Source organism: Carex rostrata, chromosome 7 (assembly GCF_964058835.1).
Source record: "Carex rostrata chromosome 7, lpCarRost1.2, whole genome shotgun sequence".
NCBI lineage: Eukaryota > Viridiplantae > Streptophyta > Magnoliopsida > Poales > Cyperaceae > Carex > Carex rostrata.
Genome location: NC_135924.1, coordinates 3003598 through 3018831, shown reverse-complemented (window position 1 = coordinate 3018831; position 15234 = coordinate 3003598). Strand labels below are relative to the sequence as shown.

Below are 15234 nucleotides of genomic sequence, written 5' to 3'. Positions count from 1 at the left end.
GCTTTCACATGAATACATTATAAAATCATCCTGAAATATACTATTAAGCCAATCATAGTAATTATTTTACTCAGGATTTTCGTTACGTTAGGAGGAGGGCAAAAAGATATCGAATCGGAATCCGGTTTAAACTCATTAACTAATTAAATAAAAAACATTTAATAATATATCACTACTTAATTATTCTACTAAAATAAATAAAAAGAAAAAAGAAACTTAACGGTTAGATAAATGCTTTTGTGAAGAGATGTAAAATAAACGGAACTGATCATAGAAAAACGTTTTATTTTAGGTATGTGTTCGACTATCAATCCGATCTTATCTCCAAACCTCTCCAAACCTCTCCGCACGAATATTAAAGGACTCAATGCTCTGATCGGACAGTCAGAAGCTAAACTAAAACCCTCCGTTTGTACAGCCTAGTTTTGTCGTTTTGTTTGATCCCTTATCATCTCAGCCTTTGAGGCTTATCCCTTCTCACTTCTCACTTCTCACTTCTCACTTGTCAGTTGGTGGCTACTTAATCTCCTCCTCCTCCTCTGTATTCAACACAAAGCCCTTACTGCGCATCCCTTCTACACAACTCGATCGGTTAGTTCTCTGCTTCCTCCTCCTCTGTATTCCTTTCCTTGCTAAGGTAGTTTATGTGCTATTGAACCTCAAAGCCTCCCTCCACCTCTCCTAACCAAATCAGATTTTACATAGAGACTAATTAACAATCATAATCATATCAGATGGTGATGCTTATGGTGACATCAACCTTACCTTTTCCCCCCTTCTTTTCCCAATCCCAATCCCAATCCCAATGGACCCAATCCCCAATTGCTTCTGGCCTTGTCTGCAATGCATTCCCCAAGTCTCGATCCCAATCCGACATACCAGATCCAAACCCACGGCATCAGCCGCATTGGAAGGGTAAGCAACAGAAGGAGGAGAAAAGTCAGCGCTGGAAGGCAGATTCCATTTCTGACCAAGAGGCAATTCATCAGTTTGATCAGCTGTTGGCTGCTAAGAACCTCCCTCAAATCAATCAATACCTCAAGCAGTACACCAAAACCAAAATCAAAATCAATCAATACCCCACTACTGTTTTTACCCTCTTTACCCGCTTAACCCAAGCTCAAGGAATCAGTCCTGATGAATATACCTATCAGATCTTGATTGACTATTGTGCACGCATGAATCAGATCAGCCTAATGTTTGCTTTTCTTGGATGCTTTCTCAAAGAGGGTCACATAACTAATAATGCCATCATCTTCAGTCCAATAATCAAAGGCCTCAGTTGGGAGAAAAGAACTGGTGAGGCCGTTACTGTGGTGCTATACAAAATGCCGAAGCTAGGTTATGTACCCAATGTATTCTCGTATAACATTCTTATAAATGGGCTGTGCAACAATGGTGAAATTGACAAGGCCATGGATATTGTAGATGTCATGATTTCAAAAGGGCGTGACCCAGATTTGGTGACCTATAGCACTATTATAAAAGGGCTGTGCGATAATGGTGAAATTGACAAGGCATTAGGTTTTCTAGATGTCATGATTTCCAAAGGGCATGACCCGGATGTTGTCACCTACAGCACTCTTATAAATGGGCTATGCAAGAAAGGTGAAATTGACAAGGCAATGGATCTTGTAGATGTCATGATTTCAAAAGGGCATGACCCAAATGTGGTGACCTATAGCACTCTTATAAAAGGGCTGTGCGATAATGGTGAAATTGATAAGGCATTAGATTTTCTAGATGTCATGATTTCCAAAGGATATGAGGCTAATGTGGTGACCTACAGCACTCTTATAAAAGGGCTGTGCAACAAAGGTGAAATTGGCAAGGCAATGGATATTGTAGATGTCATGAATTCCAACGGGTATGACCCTAATGTGGTGACCTTCAACACTCTTATAAAAGGGCTGTGTGATAATGGTGAAATTGTGAAAGCATTAGATTTTGTAAATGTCATGCTTTCGAAAGGATGTGAGCCTAATGTGGTGACCTATAACACTCTTATAAAAGGGCTGATCGATAATGGTGAAATTGACAAGGCCATGGATATTGTAGATGTCATGATTTCGAAAGGGCATGACCCGGATGTCGTCACCTACAGCACTCTTATAAATGGGCTATGCAATAAACGTGAAATTGACAAGGCAATAGATCTTGTAGATGTCATGATTTCAAAAGGGCATGACCCAAATGTGGTGACCTATAACACTCTTATAAAAGGGCTGTGTGATAATGGTGAAATTGATAAAGCATTAGATTTTCTAGATGTCATGATTTCCAAAGGATATGAGGCTAATGTGGTGACCTACAGCACTCTTATGAAAGGGCTGTGCGATAATGGTGAAATTGATAAAGCATTAGATTTTCTAGATGTCATGATTTCCAAAGGATATGAGGCTAATGTGGTGACCTACAGCACTCTTATGAAAGGGCTGTGCGATAATGGTGAAATTGATAAAGCATTAGATTTTCTAGATGTCATGATTTCCAAAGGGCATGACCCGGATGTCGTCACCTACAGCACTCTTATAAATGGGCTATGCAATAAAGGTGAATTTGGAAAGGCAATGGATATTGTAGATGTCATGATTTCAAAAGGACATGACCCAAATGTGGTGACCTATAGCACTCTTATAAAAGGGCCGTGCGATAATGGTGAAATTGACAAGGCATTAGGTTTTCTAGATGTCATGATTTCCAAAGGGCATGACCCGGATGTTGTCACCTACAGCACTCTTATAAATGGGCTATGCAAGAAAGGTGAAATTGACATGGCAATGGATCTTGTAGATGTCATGATTTCAAAAGGGCATGACCCAAATGTGGTGACCTATAACACTCTTATAAAAGGGCTGTGCAATAATGGTGAAATTGATAAGGCATTAGATTTTCTAGATGTCATGATTTCGAAAGGATATGAGGCTAATGTGGTGACCTACAGCACTCTTATAAAAGGGCTGTGCAACAAATGTGAAATTGACAAGGCAATGGATATTGTAGATGTCATGAATTCCAACGGGTATGACCCTAATGTGGTGACCTACAACACTCTTATAAAAGGGCTGTGTGATAATGGTGAAACTGTGAAAGCATTAGATATTGTAGATGTGATGCTTTCGAAGGGATGTGAGCCTAATGTGGTGACCTACGATACTCTTATTGATGGGTTGTGCAAGAAAGGTGAAATTGACAAGGCAGGGGATTTTCTAGATGTTATGATTTCCAATGGGGTTGATCCTGATGCCGTGACCTACAACACTCTATTAGATGGACTGTGCGAAAAAGGTGAAATTGCCAAGGCAATAAATTTTCTAGATATCATGATTTCCAAAGGGGTTGATCCTGATGCCAGGATATACAACACTCTTATAATTGGGCTGTGTAATAAAGGTGAAATTGACAAGGCAATGCATTTTCTAGATGTCATGACTTCGAAAGGGCATGAAACTGATGCCGTGACCTATTGCACTCTTATTGAAGGGCTGTGCAAGGAGGGTGAAATCAAATAGGTATTGTATTTTTTACTGTACATGATTTCTAAAGGCCTTGAGCCTGATGTCTTGTTATGATAGGGCCGTGTAAGGTAGGTGAAAATAATTGTTATTGTATTATTATGGGATATTGCTCCTTGATTAAAGATTGATTATATTAATGGTGTATTGTCTTGTTGTACTCACCTATTGGAGTCTATTCAAGCTTATTGGATTTCTTTATAACTTGAATTTACATATTTTTGATATTTTGGAGAATTGTTATATATATGTATATATATTTTTTTTTGTGGTAATTATTTATAAGAGGATATCAATTTTTATTTTGTACAACTTCATATCACCATATAACTACATTATTAATAAACCTAATAGAGCTGACTTATTAGAAGTCTTCAATAAGTGTGATATTCCAAGTTCCCAACATCACATTCCAGAAAAATGTCAGCACATTACATAAGAGCACAAAAATTAAGTACTTGTCTTTGTTATTGTACTCTTGTAAGAGCACAAAAATTAAGTACTTTGTCTTTGTTATGGTACTCTTGTCTCGACAGGATGAATGATAAATTTCATTTTAAATATAGAAATTGTAGGCTTGAAAACAGAATATTGATTAAAGCCCAACAACATGTTGACTGTCAGCCCAAAAAAGCCCAACAAATTAATTCCTCTCCCAAATCCCAATCCACCCTTTATTTTTGCTTTTATCGCTCAGCGGCTCAGGCGTTCAGCCTTATCCTTTCACAGCTCCACACTTTCGTCTCCCTCAGACCTCAGTTGGCGACTCCCTTCAACTCAACTCGGTTAGTTCTCTCTTCTCACCAATTCCTTGCTAATACCACTGTTCACATTACAATCTGTCTTATTTATGTGTTATTCTTATTTCTTCTAGGCAGTAGGTTGACATATATAGAAGAGCAAATTGTCACTTTCCAACCAAAACCTCAACCTTGTTAGATCAGATTTTACATACAGACTGACTGTAAGTCTGTAACCAAACCAAATCAGACTAATTAACAATCAATCATATCACATGGTGTCATCAACCTTATCATTCCCCCCCTTCTTTTCACTTTCACCTTCACCTTCACCTTCTCAATCCCAATCCCAACCACAACTTCCATCCCCAATTGCTTCTCGCCTTGTCTGTTATGCATATTCCAAGTATCGATCTCAACCCAAAATACCAAATCCACAGCATCAGCTGCATTGGAAGGGTAAGCACCACAAGGACAACAAAAGTCGGTGGTGGAAGGCCGACTCCATTTCTGACCAAGAGGCAATTCACTGGTTTGATCAACTGTTGGCTGCTAAGAACATCCATCAAATCAATAATTACCTCAAAGACTACACCAAAACCTCCAATAACCCTTACCCCACCATCTTTTTCCTCTTCACCCGCTTAACCCAAGCTCAAGGAATCAGTCCTGATGAATATACCTATGAGATCTTGATGGACTGTTGTTTACAAATGAATCTGGTCAGCCTAATGTTTGCTTTTCTTGGACGCTTTCTCAAAGAGGGCCGTAGAGCTAATAATGCCATTATCTTCAATCCAATAATCAAAAACCTCTGTTGGGAGAAAAGAACTGTTGAGGCCGTTACTGTGGTGCTAGACAAAATGCCGAAGCTTGGTTATGTACCCAGTGTATTCTCGTATAACATTCTTATAAATGGGTTGTGCAAGAATGGTGAAATTGACAATGCAATTAATATTGTGGATGTCATGATTTCCAAAGGGCATGAGCCTGATGTCGTAACCTACAACACACTTATAAATCGGCTGTGCAACAATGGTGAAACTGGTAAGACATTAGATCTTTTAGATGTCATGATTGCCAAAGGGCATGAGCCTAATGTTAGGACCTACAACACTCTTATAAAAGGGCTGTGTAACAAAGGTAAAACTGATAAGGCATTAGATATTCTACATGTTATGATTTCCAAAGGGTATGACCCTAATGTCGTGACGTACACCACTCTTATAAATTCGCTGTGCGAGAATTGTGAAACTGATAAAGCATTTGATTTTCTACATGTTATGATTTCCAAAGGGCATGACCCTGATATCGTGACCTATAACACTCTTATAAAAGGGCTGTGCGATAATGGTGAAATTGACAAGGCATTAGATTTTCTAGATGTCATGATTTCCAAAGGGCATGACCCTGATATCGTGACCTATAACACTGTTATAAAAGGGCTGTGCAACAATGGTAAAACTGATAAGGCATTAGATTTTGTGGATGTCATGATTTCTGAAGGGTATGACCCTGATATTGTGACGTACAACACTCTTATAAATTGGCTGTGCAAAAATGGTGAAATTGATAAGGCATTAGGATTTCTAGATGTCATGATTTCCAAAGGGTATGACCCTAATGTGGTGACCTACAACACTCTTATAAAAGGGTTGTGTGATAATAGTGAAATTGACAAGGCAGTGCATTTTCTAGATGTCATGATTTCCAAAGGGCATGACCCTGATATCGTGACGTACAACACTCTTATAAATTGGCTGTGCAAAAATGGTCAAACTGGTAAGGCATTTGATTTTGTAAATGTCATGATCTCGAAAGGGTATGACCCTGATGTCGTGACATACACCACTCTTATAGAAGGACTTTGCAAGAATGGTGAAACTGATAAGGTGTTGAATTATGTAGATGCCATGATTTCCAAAGGGTATGACCCTGATGTCGTGATGTACAACACTCTTATAAATGGACTTTGCAATAATGGTGAAACTGTGAAAGCATTAGATATTCTAAATATCATGATTTCCAAAGGGCATGACCCAGATGCCTTAACGTACAACTCTTTTATAAATGGGCTGTGCAAGAAAGGTGAAATTCACAAGGCAGTGAATATTCTAAAAAAAATGATTTCCAAAGGGCATGAGCCTGATATTGTGATCTACAGCACGGTAATAGATGAGCTATGCAAGAAAGGTGAAAGTGAGAAAGTAATGGATATATTAGATATCATGATTTCCAAAGGGCATGAGCCTGATGTGGTGACCTACAACACACTAATAGATGGGCTATGCAAGAAAGGTGAAATTGGCAAGGCAATGGATATTGTAGATGTCATGATTTTCAAAGGGAACGAGCCTGATGTCATGACCTACAACACTCTTATAAATGGGTTGTGCCAGAAAGGTGAAATTGACAAGGCAATAGATTTTGTAGATATCATGATTTCCAAAGGGGTTGATCCTAATGCCAGGACGTACAACACTCTTATAATTGGGTTGTGCAATAAAGGTGAAATTGACAAGGCAATGGATTTTCTAGATCTCATGATATCCAAAGGGGTTGATCCAAATGCCATGACCTATTGCACTCTTATTGAAGGGCTGTGCAAAGGAGGGTAGTTCTAAAGGCCTTAATTAGCTGATATGTTGTTATGATGGGGCCATGCAAGGGACGCGAGATTGAGAAAGCAATTTGTTGTTGGATAGTTATTGGATGTTGCTCTTTCATTGAAGAATAACTATTTGAATCAAGTGTATTGTCTTATTGTCGTCACCTATAGAGTCTTACAAGTCAATCAGACTTGTTTATAACTTATAATTTACCTATTGTTGATACTTTTGAAAATTTGTTATATATTATTTTTGTGGTAATTAGTTTGCGCATGTAATTTGATTGTTGATGGAAAAAAATTGTGCATGGAAATTGATTTATGTCATAAATAGTATATTGTGTGATTTGCAGCTAGCAATATATTGAGTGGTTTTAGATTGCAGATCATAAAAATTTGTTTTCTGATTGTTGCGGCTAGGATTGTAGAATGAGAATGATGTTTATTGGTATGTTTTGACCCGAAAAGATTTGAATGCGATCATGTATGCAGCTGGTGGTTGCTAAATGGAACCAATTTGGGTTGTTACTTAATTTGTCTAATTATGAGGTTTCCCTTACAAGTAGCTAGTAGCTAGGGTCCATGGCCATGCCCCGGCCCTGCTTGTTTTTTTTTTGTGGACTTCTGTTGTTTTCTTACTTCTGCCTTGCATGGCAGCTTCTGTTGTGTTTTCTTACTTCTGTAGGTACTGGCAAAAAAGTGTACCAGTACTGGCAAAAAGTTGTTTATGACCCTTGTTGCTTTGCAGTACTGGCAAAATTTTTCCAAAACAATGCGCTAAAATATTTGTTATTGGAAGAGTGGCCTCATGAACCGGGTGTATACACATGATAAGGGAAGACGCTAAACCGGTCTTATAATACTTAACCCCTACTTGCAAACTCCGGCTGATCCGGTTCTCTGCCACCGGTCCACCACATCCTCCGACAATCCAATTGCATCCCTCTTATGCTGACGTCCGAACCGCCTCATATTTAGCCACACTTTATGATCCAATGCCATTTCTTGCACTTACACCTTTGAACACCAACTGTTCGATAGTTTGCCCCAGAGAAGAAAAACAACTAACTCTTTAACTTTGAGTACACACATGCACATGCTCCCCTTAGCTTGTATAGGTCTGTCTGTCTGTCTAGTACATCCCTCACCTTTGCTCCAATTGACATGCAAAGGAACTGGCACCAAACAGATCTCTTTCTATCAAGCTTCTAAATAGCGTTTATAGCGGTGTAGCGGGGAGACAAAAAAAAAAAGCTTTAGCGAATAGCGGAGCTATAGCGAAAGCTATTATAAATAGCGTTTTTTTATTTCAAAAATTATATTTTATATTTCTACTAATAGTAAAAAGAGTGATGCTTCTATGGACATAAGGGCCTATTTGTAAAATGAATATATTTTTATTTTCAAAGTTCAAACAGCCGATCCGAACCGTTCATCTTGTTCTCCATATTAATATATCTTTCGAGACCAAATTTTACATTTTTCTGAATTTAGTTACTATTTATTAAGATGGGTAGAAAAAATATCAAATTCAGACCATTGAATTTTGTACCCATCTTAATAAATAGTAAAAAAAATCAGAAAAATGTAAAATTTGGTCTCCAAGCACATATTAATATGGAGAACAAGATGAACGGTTCGGATCGACTGTTTGAACTTTAAAAATAAAAATATGTTCATTTTACAAATAGGTCCTTATGTCCATAGAAGGCTTTGCCTAGTAAAAATGTCTCATCAAGAAAAAAAATATCAAATTAATTAAGAAGTTCTAATATTATTCATATTAAACCAATACAAAGTTCAAATTGTCATTCAAAATATCCCTAATTCAAAAACTATCGATATATTTTATATTCAAAATATACCACTACCATATATTAATGCATGATACAAAATTTAATTGATATAGCGGTATAGCCCGCACATGTTCTATTGTATTGATATAGCTTAATAAAGTAAAAAAAAAAACCAATCTAGATATTAAGGCCCATTAAAATTGCAAAATCATGTTTTCAGAAAAAAAAAATTGCAAAATCATAACCCATGTAGCATAGCGGACCGCTATTGCCGCTATTGCCGCTACGCGCTATAGCGGACTGCTATTACCGCTATAGCGGTCGTAGCTTGATTAGCGCAGTTTTAGCCCGTAGCTTAGCTTTCTGGGTCCAAAACCGCTATAGCGGCGCTATAGCTAGCTATTTAGAAGCTTGCTTTCTATGACTATTCGTGAATTGGGTCACATGTGTCGCCCGGATCGAGTGCTTCAAATCCATATTTTGGACAACTTCATATCACCATATCACTACATTATTAGTAAACCTAAAACAGAGCTGACTTATTAGAAGTCTTCAATAAGTGAGATATTCCAAGTTCCCAACATCACATTTCAGAAAGCACCAATTTTTCTGATACTGGTACAGTAGGGTATGTATGATGCAAGATGTGGAGATCCCTGGGGCCACCTTGCTCTCATACTCTCCATTGTACAGGTATCATTTCTCGTATAATATTTAAATATGAATTGAGTAGCCTTATGAACTCTTAAAATTATTGTGTATATCCATAAAATTATTGGGAATTGCTATAGCATACAAAAGGACCATGAAACTGCTTTGAAAACGTTTCAAGGGGTTGTACAACTCGACCCGAGATTTGCATATGTTCATACTCTTTGTGGCCATGAGTATACTTCTCTCTACCTCTCAAATTTCAGACTCATTTTTATTTTATTTCTCATCTATTTTAGCAAATTTCTACCTTGGTCAATTGTTGGCATTACCAGTATGACCACAAAAATCGGGCACTGATCCAGATATAAACCCTCACAAAGTACAATGAGTGAGGCTTGGGTACTATGCATAGCGCGTAGTGATCCGTACTAGGATTAATGCTGGCAAATCATTGAGAAGTTTGATTATGATTGCTTCTGGTTCCAAAGTCCTTCATTTCATTTATTTAACAAATTTTCCTATGTTTATGGTAAAATAGATACACTGCGATGGAGGATTATGAGAACAGGATAAAGTGCTACATGAGTACTCTTCAAGTGGATGAGCGCCACTATAATGCCTGGTACGGTTTGGGTGGTGTGTATCTTCGCCAGGAGAAATTCGAATTTGCTGAGCACCATTTCAGATTTGCATATCGCCTTAATCCTATGTCGTCTGTTCTCATGTGCTACCTTGGCATGACATTAATATAAAAACATGTATGTTATACTGGTAATTAACAAGGCTCATACCAGTTAACTAATCTCTATGAATTCTAGTTATATATAGTTAATATGTGCGCAATTTTAGAGAAACGTGAAAGCACAAGTTTAGGGGATTTCATGTATACCCCTCTAAAATTCGTAATATCATATTTTTCCTTCTAAATTTCAAACACTCACATATATACCCATTTTATTTACCTCATATGTACACTTCTAAATTTTAGAAGGGGGAATATGTAATTGCGAAGGTTTTGAGGGGTATACATGAAATTGCCCCTTTTAATTTTCGGATACAGATACGTATCAGATATTAATCGGATACAGATCGGATAGTGGATATTCGTAGATATATACATAAATATTGTCATAATTTATGATAAACTATATGGTATATATCTACTATTTGGATATAGATAATTAAAATTCAAAATCATATTTGTATCCGTATTCGCATGGATATTCAAATATTGGATATCCGTATCTAATTTTCGGATACGGATGCAGATAAGGTCGGATAATATCCAACCTGTTTGCACCCATACCCCCCTCCCTCCCCCGGGACTAGGGGTGGCAACGAACCGAACCGAACCGAACTTACCTCAGGTTTGAGTTTGGTTTGAATTAATTTCGAACCGAACCTGGTTTGATTCGTTTCGAACCGAAACCATTTCGAATCGAATTAATTGCGAACTACACATTTTTCGAATCGAACCCGAATCGAATCATGAACTAAATTATTTTTCAGCAGTCCTAGTTATACCGGTAGTTTATACATTAATTTTTTCTCGCGGGACAATTCACATGGCTTCCTTTTACCGGTATGAACTATGAAATAAGTGTTTTTAAGTTGAAAAATTGTTCATGAAAAAATATATCAGAGACGACTTTCCTGGTATAAACTATGAGAGACGACCGAAGAGAGAGGAGAGACAGTCATCTAGGCCGGAGAGAAGAGTGACAGCCAGAGAGATAGCCAGTCGCCGAGAGCGTCGGCTAGATTTTAGAGCTAGAGGGAGAGTGAGTTAGGGAGAGGTGGAGAAAGAACTAGGTTATTGAGATTTGAGAACGAGGGAGTATCGGTTAAGTTAAATTATGACTCTCTATCTTGGATTTTAATTTCATCAGATAAATGGACGGCCGATGTTATTATGAGATTCGAATCATAAAAATGATCGAACCCATTTCGATCGAACCAGGCTAGATTTGGGTTTGATTTGAATTAATTCTGAACCGAACCTGGTTTGGTTCGTTTCAATTCGAACAGATTTCGAATCGAATTAAACTCGAATCAAACCCGAATCCAACTCGAATCGAATCACGAACCTCGAATTTTTTTTCCAGCCCTACCCGGGACCATGTGGGTCCGTTCTGATTATTTTGGTCAATTAAATAAAAAACATTTAATAATATATCACTACTTAATTATTCTACTAAAATAAATAAAAATAAAAAGAAATTTAACGGTTAGATAAATGCTTTGTGAAGAGATGTAAAATAAATGTATTGTTAATTTACTCCAACGGAACTGATCATAGAAAAACGTTTTATTTTAGGTAAGTGTTCGACTATCAATCCGATCTTATCTCCAAACCTCTCCAAACCTCTCCGCACGAATATTAAAGGACTCAATGCTCTGATCGGACGGTGAGGAGCTAAACTAAAACCCTCCGTTTGTACAGCCTAGTTTTGTCGTTTTGTTTGATCCCCTAGCATCTCAGCCTTTGAGGCTTATCCCTTTTCACTTCTCACTTCTCACTTGTCAGTTGGTGGCTACTTAATCTCCTCCTCCTCCTCCTCCTCTGTATTCAACACAAAGCCCTTACTGCGCATCCCTTCTACACAACTCGATCGGTTAGTTCTCTGCTTCCTCCTCCTCTGTATTCCTTTCCTTGCTAAGGTAGTTTATGTGCTATTGAACCTCAAAGCCTCCCTCCACCTCTCCTAACAAATCAGATTTTACATAGAGACTAATTAACAATCATAATCATATCAGATGGTGATGCTTATGGTGACATCAACCTTACCTTTCCCCCCCTTCTTTTCTCAATCCCAATGGACCCAATCCCCAATTGCATCTCGCCTTGTCTGCAATGCATTCCCCAAGTCTCGATCCCAATCCGACATACCAGATCCAAACCCACGGCATCAGCCGCATTGGAAGGGTAAGCAACAGAAGGAGCAGAAAAGGCAGCGCTGGAAGGCACATTCCATTTCTGACCAAGAGGCAATTCATCAGTTTGATCAGCTGTTGGCTGCTAAGAACCTCCCTCAAATCAATCAATACCTCAAGCTGTACACCAAAACCAAAACCAAAACCAAAATCAATCAATACCCCACTACTGTCTTTACCCTCTTTACCCGCTTAACCCAAGCTCAAGGAATCAGTCCTGATGAATATACCTATCATCTCTTGATTGACTATTGTGCATGCATGAATCAGGTCAGCCTAATGTTTGCTTTTCTTGGATGCTTTCTCAAAGAGGGTCACATAACTAATAATGCCATCATCTTCAGTCCAATAATCAAAGGCCTCAGTTGGGAGAAAAGGACTGGTGAGGCCGTTACTGTGGTGCTATACAAAATGCCGAAGCTAGGTTATGTACCCAATGTATTCTCATATAACATTCTTATAAATGGGCTGTGCAACAATGGTGAAATTGACAAGGCCATGGATATTGTAGATGTCATGATTTCAAAAGGGCGTGACCCAGATTTGGTGACCTATAGCACTATTATAAAAGGGCTGTGCGATAATGGTGAAATTGACAAGGCATTAGGTTTTCTAGATGTCATGATTTCCAAAGGGCATGACCCGGATGTTGTCACCTACAGCACTCTTATAAATGGGCTATGCAAGAAAGGTGAAATTGACAAGGCAATGGATCTTGTAGATGTCATGATTTCAAAAGGGCATGACCCAAATGTGGTGACCTATAACACTCTTATAAAAGGGCTGTGCGATAATGGTGAAATTGGTAAGGCATTAGGTTTTCTAGATGTCATGATTTCCAAAGGGTATGACCCTAATGTGGTGACCTACAACACTCTTATAAAAGGGCTGTGTGATAATAGTGAAACTGTGAAGGCATTAGATTTTGTAGATGTCATGCTTTCGAAAGGATGGGAGCCTAATGTGGTGACCTACAACACTCTTATAAAAGGGCTGATCGATAATGGTGAAATTGACAAGGCCATGGATATTGTAGATGTCATGATTTCCAAAGGGCATGACCCGGACATCGTGACCTACAACACTCTTATTGATTGGTTGTGTAAGAAAGGTGAAATTGACAAGGCAATGGATTTTCTAGATGTCATGATTTCCAAAGGGCATGACCCAAATGTGGTCACCTATAGCACTCTTATAAAAGGGCTGTGTGATAATGGTGAAATTGATAAAGCATTAGATTTTCTAGATGTCATGATTTCCAAACGGCATGACCCGGATGTCGTCACCTACAGCACTATTATAAATGGGCTATGCAATAAAGGTGAATTTGGAAAGGCAATGGATATTGTAGATGTCATGATTTCAAAAGGGCATGACCCAAATGTGGTGACCTATAGCACTCTTATAAAAGGGCCGTGCGATAATGGTGAAATTGACAAGGCATTAGGTTTTCTAGATGTCATGATTTCCAAAGGGCATGACCCGGATGTTGTCACCTACAGCACTCTTATAAATGGGCTATGCAAGAAAGGTGAAATTGACAAGGCAATGGATCTTGTAGATGTCATGATTTCCAAAGGGTATGAGCCTAATGTGGTGACCTACAACACTCTTATAAAAGGGCTGTGCAAGAAAGGTGAAATTGACAAGGCAATGGATATTGTAGATGTCATGATTTCAAAAGGGCATGACCCAAATGTGGTGACCTATAACACTCTTATAAAAGGGCTGTGCGATAATGGTGAAATTGATAAGGCATTAGATTTTCTAGATATCATGATTTCCAAAGGGTATGAGCCTAATGTGGTGACCTACAACACTCTTATAAAAGGGCTGTGCAAGAAAGGTGAAATTGACAAGGCAATGGATATTGTACATGTCATGATTTCCAAAGGGTATGACCCTAATGTGGTGACCTACAACACTCTTATAAAAGGGCTGTGCGATAATGGTGAAACTGACAAGGCCATGGATATTGTAGATGTCATGATTTCCAAAGGTTATGACCCTAATGTCGTGACGTACACCACTCTTATTAAAGGGCTGTTCAACAATGGTAAAACTGATAAGGCAATGGATATTCCAAATATCATGATTTCCAAAGGGCATGATCCTAATGTGATGACCTACAACACGCTAATTGATGGGCTTTGCAAGAAAGGTGAAATTGACAAGGCCATGGATATTCTACATGTCATGATTTCCAAAGGGCATGACCCGGACGTCGTGACGTACAACACTCTTATTGATTGGTTGTGTAAGAAAGGTGAAATTGACAAGGCAATGGATTTTCTAGATGTCATGATTTCCAAAGGGCATGACCCTAATGTGGTGACCTATAGCACACTTATAAAAGGGCTGTGTGATAACGGTGAAACTGTGAAGGCATTAGATTTTGTAGATGTCATGCTTTCAAAAGGACGTGAGCCTAATGTGGTGACCTACAATACTCTTATTGATGGGTTGTGCAAGAAAGGTGAAATTGGTAAGGCAAGGGATTTTCTAGATGTCATGATTTCCAAAGGGGTTGATCCTGATGTTGTGACCTACAACACGCTAATAGATGGACTGTGCAAAAAAGGTGAAATTGCCAAGGCAATAAATTTTCTAGATATCATGATTTCCAAAGGAGTTGATCCTGATGCCAGGACATACAACACTCTTATAATTGGGCTGTGTAATAATGGTGAAATTGACAAGGCAATGCATTTTCTAGATGTCATGACTTCGAAAGGGCATGAAACTGATGCCGTGACCTATTGCACTCTTATTGAAGGGCTGTGCAAGGAGGGTGAAATCAAATAGGTATTGTATTTTTTACTATACATGATTTCTAAAGGCCTTGAGCCTGATGTCTTGTTACGATAGGGCCAGGTAAGGTAGGTGAAAATAATTGTTATTGTATTATTACTGGATGTTGCTCCTTGATTAAAGATTGATTATATTAATGGTGTATTGTCTTGTTGTCCTCACCTATTGGAGTCTAT

At 38.4% G+C, this 15234-nt stretch overlaps 4 protein-coding genes across 5 annotated transcripts in view; 3 read left to right on the top strand and 1 right to left on the bottom strand.

The window, feature by feature from the left end:
• Window positions 1-15234, bottom strand: part of LOC144556550 (uncharacterized) — a 78323-nt gene that overhangs the window by 31153 nt on the left and 31936 nt on the right. The gene's annotated exons all lie outside the window — the stretch shown is intronic.
• Window positions 587-7196, top strand: LOC144556941 (uncharacterized). Of its 2 annotated transcripts, none has more exons than XM_078305450.1 (2): window positions 587-3512; window positions 6882-7196. In XM_078305450.1, exon 1 carries the CDS (start codon window positions 735-737, stop codon window positions 3510-3512), a length of 2778 nt encoding a protein of 925 aa, XP_078161576.1. In that variant the 5' UTR covers window positions 587-734; the 3' UTR covers window positions 6882-7196. The 2 variants fall into 2 exon arrangements, with proteins under 2 accessions (XP_078161576.1, XP_078161577.1); XM_078305451.1 differs by lacking the exon at window positions 6882-7196 and having other exon boundaries at window positions 592-2973; window positions 3289-3776.
• On the top strand, window positions 4227-7196 carry LOC144556942 (uncharacterized). Its single transcript, XM_078305452.1, has 2 exons — window positions 4227-4300; window positions 4390-7196. Exon 2 carries the CDS (start codon window positions 4531-4533, stop codon window positions 6871-6873), a length of 2343 nt encoding a protein of 780 aa, XP_078161578.1. The 5' UTR covers window positions 4227-4300; window positions 4390-4530; the 3' UTR covers window positions 6874-7196.
• On the top strand, window positions 9862-15219 carry LOC144556656 (uncharacterized). The gene is made up of 3 exons (XM_078305042.1): window positions 9862-10037; window positions 11788-11974; window positions 12071-15219. The coding sequence occupies exons 1-3, from the start codon at window positions 9862-9864 to the stop codon at window positions 15050-15052; spliced, it is 3345 nt and encodes a 1114-aa protein (XP_078161168.1). The 3' UTR covers window positions 15053-15219.

What these genes read in the sequence shown, in the direction of transcription:
- LOC144556941 (XM_078305450.1), top strand. Translation starts at nt 735, where the DNA reads ATGGTGATGCTTATGGTGACATCAACCTTACCTTTTCCCCCCTTCTTT.
- LOC144556942 (XM_078305452.1), top strand. Translation starts at nt 4,531, where the DNA reads ATGGTGTCATCAACCTTATCATTCCCCCCCTTCTTTTCACTTTCACCT.
- LOC144556656 (XM_078305042.1), top strand. Translation starts at nt 9,862, where the DNA reads ATGGAGGATTATGAGAACAGGATAAAGTGCTACATGAGTACTCTTCAA. An exon ending in CCTATGTCGTCTGTTCTCAT is followed by an intron (nt 10,038 to 11,787) that starts GTGCTACCTTGG and finishes TTGATCCCCTAG; the next exon opens with CATCTCAGCCTTTGAGGCTT. An exon ending in GTATTCCTTTCCTTGCTAAG is followed by an intron (nt 11,975 to 12,070) that starts GTAGTTTATGTG and finishes TAATCATATCAG; the next exon opens with ATGGTGATGCTTATGGTGAC.